This window comes from Rhizophagus irregularis, chromosome 29, assembly GCF_026210795.1.
Source record: "Rhizophagus irregularis chromosome 29, complete sequence".
NCBI classification, from domain to species: Eukaryota; Fungi; Glomeromycota; class Glomeromycetes; order Glomerales; family Glomeraceae; genus Rhizophagus; species Rhizophagus irregularis.
In genome coordinates, this window is record NC_089457.1 from 2,996,567 (window position 1) to 3,010,689 (window position 14,123).

Sequence of the window (14,123 nt, forward strand, 5' to 3'; positions counted from 1 at the left end):
TACTGTAGAATAATACGTATACCGTATCCTTCATTTACAATATTTTTGTGAACCGTATACAAAATACTGATATACAGTAGAAATGGTATACGTTATAGACGTATGAATTTAATATACCGTATCACACAGTATGTTTACCGTATACTTTATTGTATTTTTTACTAAACACATTTTGCAAACAGTATACATTATACTGATATGCCGTATGTAAAAATGCGAACTGTATCAAAAATACGTATATACAGTGTAAAAACCGTATACATATTTTTTATAGGGATATAGCTTAATCAGAAAAATAAAAAATTAACCTTTGGCTTTTGAAAATAATATTTTTCTGATAGCTTTAGAATTCCAATTTATCTTTGATTTGAATATCTGCTAATTATTTTGCCTAATTCTTTGACTTTTATTATATTAAACTAGGTTCAAAATTCGTATTTTTAATTTTATTTTAGTTAATACAAATTTCAGGTGGCTACTAGTGGTTAATCACTAAGTTGCCTTTTTTTCAAATAAAAGGAAATTAATTTTGTTATTATATAAGAAAATCTCACATAATATAAGTTAGTACCCATTTTACTTAAATGTTCAGGTCTAATCCAGGTTACACAAGTTAAATTATACTCGGTTGAGTCAAGGGTCAGGTTACGAAAATATGAGACTCGAATAAATATGAGTCTTATATTTTTTTATTCAGATCGGGTTGAATATTTCCTCAAAACCTGACCTGACTTGACCCGGTAGGAGCACTAGTAACTTCCTAAGCCAAAATTAGAACAGATAACTCATTGACAAATTTTACTTAGAAGGGTACTGGATTTGTTTGCTTGGGTTGGTAAGGGTGAGCAAAGTGGGTAATTCCTATGAAATTACCTGCTTTTTCTTTTTTATTTTATTTTTATTTTTATTTTTTTATTCCTTTTTTTTTATTTTTTATTTTTTTTTTATTTCTCTTGTTCATTTGATAACCAACTCAAGCAGATAAAATCCTACTTTGTTATTAGTAAAGTCTGCTAATTCTAAAAAAGGAGAAATTAGCTATGTCTTCTTTACTATTAAATAAAAAATTTAACACACTATTAATAATTTTTTCTTTTTCATAATGGGTAAATGCAGAGATTTACAATCACTGGTAGAATGAGAAAGTTTCACTAGTCAAAATAGGACAATTCGGCCTAAATTTGACCAGGTCGAATATAGGTCGAATGATGATCTAACCTGTGTCAAATTGAGGTCGAATTTTTGGGCACATTTAGGGTGCCAATCATCCAAAATTCAGACTAATTATTCAACCATTATTTAGGCTTAAATTGACCAATATTCGACATTAAAACTTTAAGCCGAATTATGGTCTAACAACAACCCATTTATTTATGAATTTATTTCAATTTTTTTTATCAAATTTATTAAATAAATGTATTTATTAATACTTAAATACTTTATAATTATATTATTATTATTGCATCTATCTAATTTACAAATAAATATTGCTAATTCAAATACAATTCTACAATTACATGATTCATATATTCGTATATATGAATCTTTGATCATTCTTTGGCAATCCACCTGAACATATAAAAAAAGAGAAGAACGGTTAGTAACCGTTCATAATATTAAAAAAATAAGAAAAAAACCAAGATTTGTACTTACGAATCTTGGTTCCACTTTTCTGAAGATTGGAAGCCAACCCGAAATCTAAAAAAAGAAAGGAACGGTTATTAGTAACCGTTCATAATAATATAGTAGTATGAAAACCCCAATTCTGGCTCACCCCCACCATATAATCTAATTACTACCACTTTATATAATCTAGTTACCACCATCATATAACCTAATTACCACCACATAATCCACCTACCACTTTTACTATAATTCAACTACCACTTTCATATAATCTAGTTACCACCATCATATAATATAATTACCACCATATAATCCACCTACCACTTTTCATATAATCTAGTTACCATCATATAGTTTTATTACCACCATACAACTCTATTACCACCATATAATCTGAAAAATATCAACCGAACAAGAAATAGGATTTCAAAGCTAACGGAGCCAAAAAAAGGTAAGGAATATTAACCCATCCAGGAAACCAGCCATGGAGTCAATAGAGCGGAATAGCAAGGCAAGCAATTACCCTTATACCGAGAAAAAATGTAATTGAATAAAAGGTAGGTACCAAGTAACTATACAGATAAATAGTACATAACATGGTATATACCACAGAAAAGTTAGCAACAATCTTTGGTTGCACAGTCTCCGATCTTATGGCTATCAATAGGGAAATCCTAAAAAGCTGTCAAACCCCGCACGCAGTATCAGCACTCCCCGAACTTGTAGGCCATATCCTGGAATACATTCCAAGTAGCAATTTCGGACCACATCTTCTAGAAGTCAGCCCAATCTGGAGAGCCGAAGCTGAACGAATACTCTGGAAGCGGCATAAAGAAGCTGAGGAGGCATACGACAAAGCAGTAGAAAAGAAGGAAAAAGCAAATGATGCTCTTGGTCGATCAGAGGAGGAAGGTAATAGAAATCGTGACCTCCGTGAACTTGAATGGGAGGCATATCAAAAGGCTTGTAAAGAGAGAACAAATGCCGCAATAGAGCATTTTATAGTAAAAGAAGCTATTCGCCGTTGTAGCTTACAACTATAAGTTACTTAAGGATAGAGAGTACATCGGGACGAGGATGTGCTCAGTGACTCAGATGACAATCCCGATGACTCAGATGGTGAGGAATAGTTTAGGAAGACAGTACTAATATGTCTCCCTCTTTTTTTACCTCATAGGGTAAGCAGACAATTAATTTTTATTTTCAGAAAAAATGTAATTGAATAAAAGAGGAGTATAAAAAGTTTACAAGATGTCAACACATCAAGCAAGAAGTGCCCAACACAGACAAGTCACCCGATCAGTTCTAGCTGAACTCAAGCAGGTACCTGTCAAGTCCATCCCATATCCCCGCTCAAATGCAAAATTGCAGGAATATGAGGATGAGATCCGCCAAATCCATGAAGCACAAGCGGCGGTAACCAATGAAGAGATAACCCGCATGATGCAAATTGACCCAGACCCACATTATGAGGTAGTCTTTGAACGTCGTGATCAGGTACGTATAGAAAAGGAGTTAACAGACTCAAACTTTACGGCTGATATTGCTATAGGAACACCTGGAGAGCATGACTATGCTTCATTTCTTACAGCACACAGTCAAACAATCCAGAATATTCTTCAGGATGAAAGAAATCGATTGGGATCAATAAAAGTAAGAATTGGAATATTTGCCACAATAAGACGTTTAGATTCTTACCTTGAGGGATTATTCGGAGATGGTAACTTTAGTGAAGATGATGGAGTAGAGTATATCTACAGATATAACATACCATTTAAAACTCACAATATGCCAATCCTACCATCAACAGATATTAATGGTACATTTAACTTTGCATTAGCAAGAATCATGCAGAAAGTAGAAGACTATGTAAATTACGGATCAGGTTGGGAATTCTATCGTGTAGAAAAAATATTTATAGAAATCTCGCAATTCCAACCACCCACAGGAGCAGGACATATACCACTCCCAAAAGATCTTGCCATGAAAAAGGGAGTAGTAAATCCAGCTAATGATGACGACAAATGCTTCCAGTGGGCAATCCTAGCAGCATTACATCCAGTAGAAAAGAACGCAGAAAGAATTTCCAAGTATAAGGAGTATGTAAATGAGTTAAACTTTGAAGGTATCGAATTTCCAGTACAAGCTGATGAGGTAATTCTAAGAAGATTTGAGCGACAGAACCCAACTATTGCCCTCTGCATCTGTGAATGGCGTGACCACCGCCTATGTCCAATATATGTTACCGATAGGGATGATGCAGAGGGCCGTAAAATAATAGATTTAGTACTTATCAGTAACGGGGAAAAGCAGCACTATTGCTGGATTAAGAATATGAGCCGTTTAGTAAATAAACGTACAAAAGATGGACATGCAACATTTGTCTGCCGATGGTGTATCTCCCACTTCACACATCAACAAGAAATCCATGACAAACATGTAGCAATATGTCGAGGATTAAAGAAAACCCCACAAGCAGACCGAATGCCATCAGTAAAGAAAGGAAATGATATATATGAATTCAAGAACTGGAAACGCCGCATGCAAGTCCCATATTACTTTGTTGCAGACTTTGAAGCCCTAGTAATGGACATACCACCCACAGATGAAGACAAAGATAAGAAAACCAAGAAAGTACAAGAGCAAATCCCCTGCTCATACTCGTATATTAAGGTAAGATATGATGGTGTAAGTGAATCACAGAAGATATTTACAGGAGAAAATGCAGCACAAAAATTTGTAATCGAAATGCTAAATGAGGCTGAAGCAATCCGTAATGAATTCAGAAACCCAATGGAAATGATGCCGTTAACAACCCAAGAGCAAGCAAGTTATGATAATGCAATAAACTGCTGGATATGTCGCAACCCCTTAGATGGAAATAAAGTAAGAGACCACTGCCATATTACAGGAAGGTATCGAGGTGCAGCACATAGAGGATGTAATCTTGACTTATCCATAAAACCTCGTGAAATGCATATCCCAGTAATCTTTCACAATTTATCAGGATATGATGGACATATAATTATGCAAGGAATTGGTGCAATGGAATGTGAGGATGATATCGATCCTATCCCTTATAACATGGAAAAGTATATGGCATTCAAGTTAGGTTCCCTTCGATTTATAGACAGCTTACAATTCATGAAATCAAGTCTCGACAAATTAGCATCCAACCTAGGTGCAGAAAAATGTAGAGCACAAGAATGTAGTAATCCACAACACTTATGGCGAATTGATGCAGGTAGATGCTTTGCACATCCCGAAAACTTTAAGATAACACGAAGTCAAATACCACCTGAATTACTCGAGATTTATCTTAAGAAAGGTGTCTACCCGTATGAATACATGGATGACTGGAAAAAGTTCGAGAAAACTAGTTTACCACCTAAAGGAGCATTCTATAGCAAACTTAATGAAACCCACATTAGTGATAAAGAATACGAATATGCACAGTATGTATGGGAAAAAGCAGGATGTAAAACAATGCAAGATTATCATGACATTTATCTCAAAACTGACGTCCTCCTACTAGCCGATATATTTCAGAATTTCCGAGAAATGGCCTTGAAAAAATATGGGTTAGATCCTCTCTGGTACTATTCAACACCAGGCTTTACATGGGATGCACTATTCTTAATGACAGGGCAAAGATTGGATCTTATAACTGACCAGGACATGTACATGATAGTAGAACAAGGATTACGTGGTGGAATCTCTATGGTAAGTAAACGATATGCTCATGCAAATAATCCAGGTATGGGAGAAGGTAAATGGACCGCAGATAAGCCCAAGTCATCTATTCTATACTTAGACGCAAATAACCTATATGGATGGGCCATGTTGCAATACTTACCTACAGGTAACTTCCACTGGATAAAGGAGGAAAACGAGTTATCTAACATTCAAAGGCAATTAGAAAGTAATGAAATACCAGACGATTCTTCTGAAGGATATATCCTTAAAGTTAAACTGGAATATCCCCAAGCCCTCCATTCACAACACACAGATTACCCCCTTGCACCAGAACGAATGAAGGTTAAGAAGGAATGGCTTAGTAAAAAGCAGCAGGAAATAATAGCATGCTCAGGACAACGATACACACCCACAGATAAGCTCATCCCTAACCTATTTGATAAGGATGAATATGTAGTTCATTATAGAAATCTCCAGTATTATGTTAGCCAGGGCTTAGTAATCAAGAAGGTCTATGAAGCTATAAAATTCAAGCAGGCTCCATGGATGAAACCATATATAGAATTTAACACCGCCGAACGTGCTAAGGCTAAGAATGATTTTGAGAAGGACTTCTATAAACTCATGAATAATAGTGTATTTGGTAAAACTATGGAAAATCTCAGGAAACGTGTACGTGTCTCAGTAGTACAACCCCAAACCCATCCCAAGAAATATAAAAAGCTTACCTCAGATCCTGCATTCAAGGGTCGTAAAATATTCTCAGAAAATCTTGTTGTAATCCACTGACGAAAAGTGGAGGTAATGCTTAACCGTCCAACATATGTGGGTATGAGTGTGCTTGACCTCTCGAAGCTCTGTATGTATCAATTCTACTATGATACTCTTAAGGTACGTTATAGTGAAAAAATCCAGTTATGTTATACAGACACAGACTCACTCCTCGTACAAATCCAAACTGAGGATATTAATGCAGACCTTATAGATATGGCAGACCAATTTGACTTCAGTGATTATCCTAAAGATCATCCTGTACGAAAAGCATTAGGTGATAAGACTGACATAAATATGAAAATCCCAGGGAAATTTAAGGATGAATGTAATGGAGCAGTTATAGCAGAATTTATTGGCCTCCGCCCCAAAATGTATTCCATTCTCAAGGTAGGGGATGAGACCACCAATCCAAAACATGGTATCCGTAAAGCTAAAGGTGTCCCCTCAAAGGTAGTTAAAAAAGAGTTCCACCATGAGCGGTATAATAAGGCACTCTTTGATCCTAAACATAATGATACAGTTACCTTTAGAGCAATCCGATCTGATAGACATGCCATAAATGTTATAGAAATGTCGAAGGTGGGGTTATCCCCTATGGATGATAAAAAATGGATTGCACAAGATAATATCACAATGTATGCACATGGAGATTATAGGATACCACAACTTGAAAATTAATATAATATATGAGTAGGAGGCAGCATAGTATCAGATGGCACAACTAATAATTCTTCTTGAGTAAATATTTTTTTAGGTCCATCAGATAACCTATATATAACCGGCTGCCCATCAACAACTGTGGAAGATTCAATTGTATAAACTTTAGTAGACCATATTGGATCAGTTGCACGTCTCCTACCTTGGTAATCTGAGTTATCAAGTAAGTATCTCACAAGAGAACCAGCTGGTAAACGTATTTCTTCTGCACCTACAGGTCTATCCTTCCGAATTTTTGAAGGTAGTGCATACACTTGATCTTTCTGGATTGCCTCAACTGGAGACATACCTAGTAGACGAGTATTAGAATTATTTAGCTCATTCACAATATCAGAAAGGTTCTTAACCCAGGCAGTATTCACACCTTCTGTAAGGAGTTCCTTTGCATCCTGTATTTTGAAAAGTCTCTCTGCTAAAGTTCGATTATACCGTTCAACAATAGCCTGACTCTTATGAGTAGTACCCACCCGAATACGTACACCTTTTTCATCCATTAATCGGATAACTTCATCCTTAAATTCTGATCCCCCATCTACTTGTAAAACTTTTGGCCAAATAAGCGGGCAGTCTGCTTTACCATAAATCTTTTTAAATGCCTTAGCAACACGTGCAGAGCTGCGATCTTCTAGAGGTACTGAAGCTTTATATCGGCTAGCAACATCTACAATATTCAGACAGTATTTATACAGCTTTCTATCTACAGTATCATAGGGCATATATAAGATATCTGCTTGATGATACGTATTTGGTCGAGTAATCTTATTAAAAGAAACCTGTGGAACATACTTGGGTATAGGTGAGTGTATTTGCCATATAGCCTGTTTATGCAACCACTCTGTAATATCAGATATGTTAAAATCATGGCCCTCAGCTTGCACTTTAGCCCAAAGTTTTTCAGGAGTACGATAATATCCACATGGATGGTAATAGATTTGTTGAAGGATATAATTTTGTTCGATTTGTTTATTAAATGTAGGGTCTATAAAAATCTGTGGAACTGGCAATGGAAGATACATCATTAAAGACACAGATTACAAAGCTTGCACATACATTGCAATCACAAGAGCAATATATAAAATACCTGTATGGTGTAATCGAGGGTCATGAATCTGAGATAGAAGAACTTAGGCAAAAAAATGCTGAGTTGCGTGCAAAGCTTAAGAAAGCATTAGAAACGGCATCACTAAAGGAGGAAGGGCTTCAAGCATTAGAACGTCAGCTGATTGAAGTTGATACTCTAAATATTCAACTCAAAGATCGAATAAAAGAACTTGCTAATAGACAACGGAAAAATATGGCAGCAATTCCTCCTGACCCTATTACAGAAATCTTAAATAATCGGACAACTATAGCAAATAGTATAGCTGGTATTCGTATTCACCTTGATCGTACAACTATAGCAGCACACCCTCATATAAATCATTTATTTAACACTGCAAATGATAGTCTTGATGCCATTATCCGATATGCTAATGAGTTGCGAAATATTATAGAAGATCAAGATAATATGGAGGATAGACTTGAAGGTTTGTTAGATGATGCACATAACCGTGAAGAATATCTTAGACAAGAACTTAATAATACACGTGCTACTATACTAAGAACAAGACGTACCTATGAGGATGCATATGCAAATGAAGTGCGTCATCGCCAACATTGGGAAGGCCTTGCACAAAATACTCAGATCCAATTGGCTAACATCCAGGCTCAATTTGCTAACAGTCAAATCCAACTAGCTAATGTCCAGAGAGAATGTGATGAGAGTAGAATAAATGCTCATAGATTATTACAGCGCTATAATACTGAAACAGAGCGAAGTAGAAGGCGGGCTAATGGTATCATTCAGCAAGCTCGAGCATGGAGAGGGCAATTTTTAAACTGTCGCAATCATGGTCAAAATTTGCAAAATCAGGTCAATAATTTGAATCAACAGATTCTAGCATTACAAAATAACCCTCCGGTAATACAACAACCTATAATGGCAGGATATGCACCTAAAAAATTTAGAGGAGCATCTGGTGAAGATCCAGAACTTTGGCTTCAAGAATTCAGGCAATGGTGTGAGTCTGCTGGACTTGATCCTGCTGCTAATGCTAGGACTCGTGTTAGGATTCATGGGATCTTTGAAACTTTACTTGAAGATGATGCTAGAGATTGGTATGAAACACATATCAAAGGAAAAAATTGGGAATGTGTAAATCTTCTGGATAATACTGGTGTGGCCAATCTTGCTGCTTTTAATGCTTTGAATAATGCTGCTATACAGGCTGTAGCGGCGAATCAATTTCGTGGAGGGGCTGGTGTATTACATGGACAAGCAGCTGCAGTTAATACTATTACTGGTGCTAATTTTATACCTGATCATACTGTATGGGATGAAGATTGGTCAATAGTCGAGGGTCGTCCTACTGATATAGCTGTTAATAATCCTAATGCTAATAATGGAGGTACAATTGTGGCTCCTGGAATACGTATTGGACAATTAATATATCGTTTTAAGCATTACTTCCCTACTATAACATCTGAAAAGTCTAAGCTTGCATTTAATGCTATTGTTCAGAGTAGTGATACTGTAAGCCGATTCTATTCTAAATTACGAAGAATGGTTAGACTTGCATATCCAACTCTTCCAGAGGTAAATCAGAATGAATTAGTACGGCAACAGTTCTTAAATGGTCTTTCCAGTGAAAATAAGTTGGATGCACGACGTATTGGTTTAGAAAATTCAGTTGCATCTATTCTAAATAAATTGGAAGAAGTTGAGAAATACAGGACAGATATGCCACCTACTCCTATAGTTACATATCAGGGTCCAACTTTAGCGGATATTGAGAATCTTATAAATTCTAAAATTCCTATGACTACGGCTAAATCATCTGCAGTACCAGTACCATCTTCTAGCCCATTTTCAAGTCCTCAAAATGATACATCATTTCAGAGATTACTCGCTTTAGCATATAAATTAGGTCTTCCAAGAGATGTCGATATAAGCAAAGTAACCCTTAGTGATCTTGAAATATTCATTGATACAGAACTTAATAAAAAATTACCACCTGACCATATTTACCATGGTAATCAGGTATTTGGTATGAGCTCAGGTACACGCAAACCAAAGAAATCAAAGAAATGCTCAAGTTGTGGAAAATCTGGTCATACTAAGAGTTCCTGTCCAAAATCTAAGAAGGGAAAGAGGAAAACAAATTATGCACATGACTCCTCTGATTCCTCTAACTCTTCTGACGCCTCTGACTCCTTTGACTCATCTGATAGTGATTCAGACTCTGGACATGCCTGCTATGGATTAAAAAAAAAGCCTACAGAAAGGAAACGTGTAGATAAAAAGCCTACTGATAAGAAAAAATCACAACTTGAAAGGCAGCGTATTATCTTTGAGGTTTTTATACAACTCTTAAAGCTTCTGGTTCAATCCTTCATTAATGCTGTACCAAAAGAGACTGTTATATCTGCTTACAATGCTCTGAATGCTGAATTCATTAATTATAAAGAACCAGTACTCAGTCAGCTTAAAGGAGAACCCTCGATAAAAACACGTGAAAAAGTTTGGGATAATGTTAAGGACCTTTTCACATCTATCCTTCATCCTATGATTTCGGTTGTAACTAATAGTATGGCTGCAAATTTAATCCGTAAAAATGATGATGTTATATGTAATAATGACTTATGGTCTTCTATAGCAGGTATTGGAATTGTTAATCGCAAGTCTGCTAGTGATGTAGTCACTATTAAGACCAAAGTAGTCGCACCTGAGAGTGAAAAATCTTTAGTTATTCCTACGACAATTTTCGATACTGGTTCTGATAGTTCTCTGATATCTAACAATATTGTAAAGCGCCTAAATCTTGACGTTGATAGAAGTAATGCTCCTGACCTTAGTGGTGTTGCAACAAAATCTGATACTATTGGGACAGTATATGGTCTTGGTATTCTTGTATATGATGGGGAGAACTCTAAAAAAATTGAAGATGACTTCATGGTTGTTAAGAGTGATAAGGACTTTTTATTGCTAGGTGTACCTTGGATTGATCGTGCTAATGTCATTCTAGATTTCCAAAATCGGCAACTGACCATCCCTCTATCATCACGTAAAAAAATTACCATTCCAATTTCTCTACATAAACGGAAAACTAACGTGACTTCCTTGCAGATGGATACTATCGACTTAAAAAAAATTCACACTCTCGAGGAAGATTAACCTGTCATCTATGTGGAGCAAGTTTTGACTTTCCCTCTAAGTTAAAGCGTCATCTTGCTAGGAAAAATCCATGTGTTTCCCAAACTTCTGCGGCAATGATGGGCAGTGGCGGGTAGTGACAGGGCAGTGCCCAAATTTTTTCGGCAGTGACGGGTAGTAACAGGGCAGTGCCCAAATTTTTTTGACAGTAACGGGCAGTAACAAGGTAGTGCCCAAATTTTTGGCAGTTACTAGTCTTTGCAAATATTACATTTACGTGTTACTCTGATTTCTAGGTCTTTACGGGTTTCTATAAGTTTATCAATGGCATTTCCCTTGTCAAAATATCTCTGACTACATCTGATATCTAGCTTTTGAAGGTTTGGTAATATATGCAGGATTTCACTTAGCAAATCTCTAACGTCACCTTTTTCACCATAGTATTGATAATCTATTATGCTAAGTTCCTGGATATTGGGACAAGCTTGTAGCATTTTTACAATACAAATGGGCCATAATTTTACCCCATCCATATTAAGCTTTCTGATATATTTTCCACATACTGTCCCTGGTTTTGTGAGATGTTTGTACATTTGGAACTCCTTAATATTATAGCGGTTATAAAGGTCTGTTTCACCCCATAGGAGAGAGTTTGCTACTACAGCCCATTTTCGACACACTAATGCAAAATTGCAAAGATAATGCCAACGGGAGTAAGTACCTTCATATGAAGTTTTGAATATCTTTTCTAAAAGTTCGAAAGGTAAGCTATTGTTTGTCATGGTATCTCATATGAGATATTGATGGAGAAGTTTTATTTAATTAGATTTTTTCTTAGGATAAAATAATTTGAACATTTCTTTTCTATCAATAGAAAAAACCAAACATGCTTACTTTTAGTGAACTTACTCCATCTCTTACTGTTACTGAATTTAAGATCAATGTTGAAGGGCTTGATTACACCGTGCTTGGTCATAAGCTTGAACCTACTAAGGATGTTATTGCCATTAATAGCAACTTTATTCATAAAGCTTTTGAGGGTTATGAACAGTACTTGTCTAAACCAAAAGGTGAGAGGCGATGCAGACGAAGTACACCTGACAATCCATTAAATAGACGGCGACGTACAGGGGATGGTAGCACTTTTAATGCATGCATTGAGTTTGTTATCATCTTAGCTGATACTGTACATACTATTCGTTATTTTCCTAAATCTGGTAGTATACAAGTTTTCGGGTCTTTTGATCCTGTTGCTATCTTCTTACGTTACCTTTCTGAATGTTCCCTACCTGAATTTTCTTCTGTAGAACTTGTGGGTGAAAATAAGGCTCTCCTGTGCAATTATAAATTTGTGATTAATATTGGGGGTGATAAGTTTATTAATCTTTCTACCTTAGCATATGCTTTAGAATCTATAGATGGTATTCGTGAGATTCTTCCCTTTCCGATAAAGTATATTAAGAATGATGCAGGTGATATTCATTCTAAAATTGCTATAATCTTTACTTCAAAGATTCGGGTACATATCTGGCCTAAATCTGGTAAGGTTAATATATTTGGCACTAAGACTGAATTGGATGCTGATATGGTTTATAAGTTCTTACAGAAGTTGTTTTCTAATCCGAATGATTTTGGGGATTTTATTTGTGATGCACCTATTCCAGATTGCGAGAGGTAAAAAAATGGTTTCACTGAAAACTAGAAACCCTCTATTTGTAAAATCCAGCAATCGCATTCATGACTTCTTGTTGGCATAAGACATTCGTCACATAGAGTTATAGCCAACTCATTTTTTAGCCTATCTAGCTGACTCTCGGTGGTTGGTGCAAGATTTTGGTAGTATTCATTGAATTCATTCTGCTCTTCTTCATTTATGTCTTCATCTGTGTCTTCATCTGTGTCTTCGTCCATATCTTCATCTCCTTTAATATGGTAGATGCTGAATTCATTTCTATATTCATCATTAGGATTTGTGAATATTCTTTGTATATTGTAATCTATAATGTTGAATGTTGTAGGTTTCTTTTTTGATAATATTTCTACTAAGTCTAATAATGCATATGCTAATTCTTTATCCTCTGAGAAGTTCTTAATGATATCTGAAAATCTTTCATATATTGCCATCTCATCTGGTAGAATAGAATATCTTATTCGTGATAAAAGTGATGGATGTATCCATATATCATCACCTTCTAACATCTCATCAAATATTTCTACTAGCTCTTCTAATCCAGATACTAACATACTTTCTTTGCTAAATTCGGAATCTAAAGCTTTTAAATATGCTATATCTAAATACCACATTATTTCCTTTACCCATTCTTCTATGTTGAGTTCAAACTGACCTAGTATACGTCTTAGTGATGGTCTGTATTGTGACATCTTGTAAGTCTTTTATATGTGAACCTTTTATTCAATTACATTTTTTCTCGGTATAAGGGTAATTGCTTGCCTTGCTATTCCGCTCTATTGACTCCATGGCTGGTTTCCTGGATGGGTTAATATTCCTTACCTTTTTTTGGCTCCGTTGGCTTTGAAATCCTATTTCTTGTTCGGTTGATATTTTTCAGATTATATGGTGGTAATAGAGTTGTATGGTGGTAATAAAACTATATGATGGTAACTAGATTATATGAAAAGTGGTAGGTGGATTATATGGTGGTAATTATATTATATGATGGTGGTAACTAGATTATATGAAAGTGGTAGTTGAATTATAGTAAAAGTGGTAGGTGGATTATGTGGTGGTAATTAGGTTATATGATGGTGGTAACTAGATTATATAAAGTGGTAGTAATTAGATTATATGGTGGGGGTGAGCCAGAATTGGGGTTTTCATACTACTTAATATTAAAAAAAAATAAAAAAAATAAACCAAGATTCATACTCACGAATCTTGGTTCCACTTTTCCAAAGATCGGAAGCCAACCTGAAACCTAAAAAAAGGAATGGTTATTAATAACTGTTCATAATAACATTTAAAAAAAAATAAACCAAGATTCGTACTTACGAATCTTGGTTTTCTGTTCTTCATGAACCTATAAAAAGAAAGAAAGAATGGTTAGTAAACTGTTCGTAATAATAAAAGAAAAAAAAATATATAAATTCGTACTTACGA

At 35.5% G+C, this 14,123-nt stretch overlaps 2 protein-coding genes across 2 annotated transcripts; one reads left to right on the forward strand and one right to left on the reverse strand.

Annotated features, from left to right (window-relative positions):
* Nucleotides 1–2,279: 2,279 nt before the first annotated feature.
* Nucleotides 2,280–2,669, forward strand: OCT59_019992 (uncharacterized protein; the record flags this gene model as incomplete). The annotated part of the gene is made up of 1 exon (XM_066143889.1): nucleotides 2,280–2,669. The coding sequence occupies one exon, from the start codon at nucleotides 2,280–2,282 to the stop codon at nucleotides 2,667–2,669; it is 390 nt and encodes a 129-aa protein (XP_066005594.1).
* Nucleotides 2,670–12,703: 10,034 nt separating this feature from the next.
* Nucleotides 12,704–13,387, reverse strand: OCT59_019993 (uncharacterized protein; the record flags this gene model as incomplete). The annotated part of the gene is made up of 1 exon (XM_066143890.1): nucleotides 12,704–13,387. The coding sequence occupies one exon, from the start codon at nucleotides 13,385–13,387 to the stop codon at nucleotides 12,704–12,706; it is 684 nt and encodes a 227-aa protein (XP_066005595.1).
* Nucleotides 13,388–14,123: the final 736 nt, after the last annotated feature.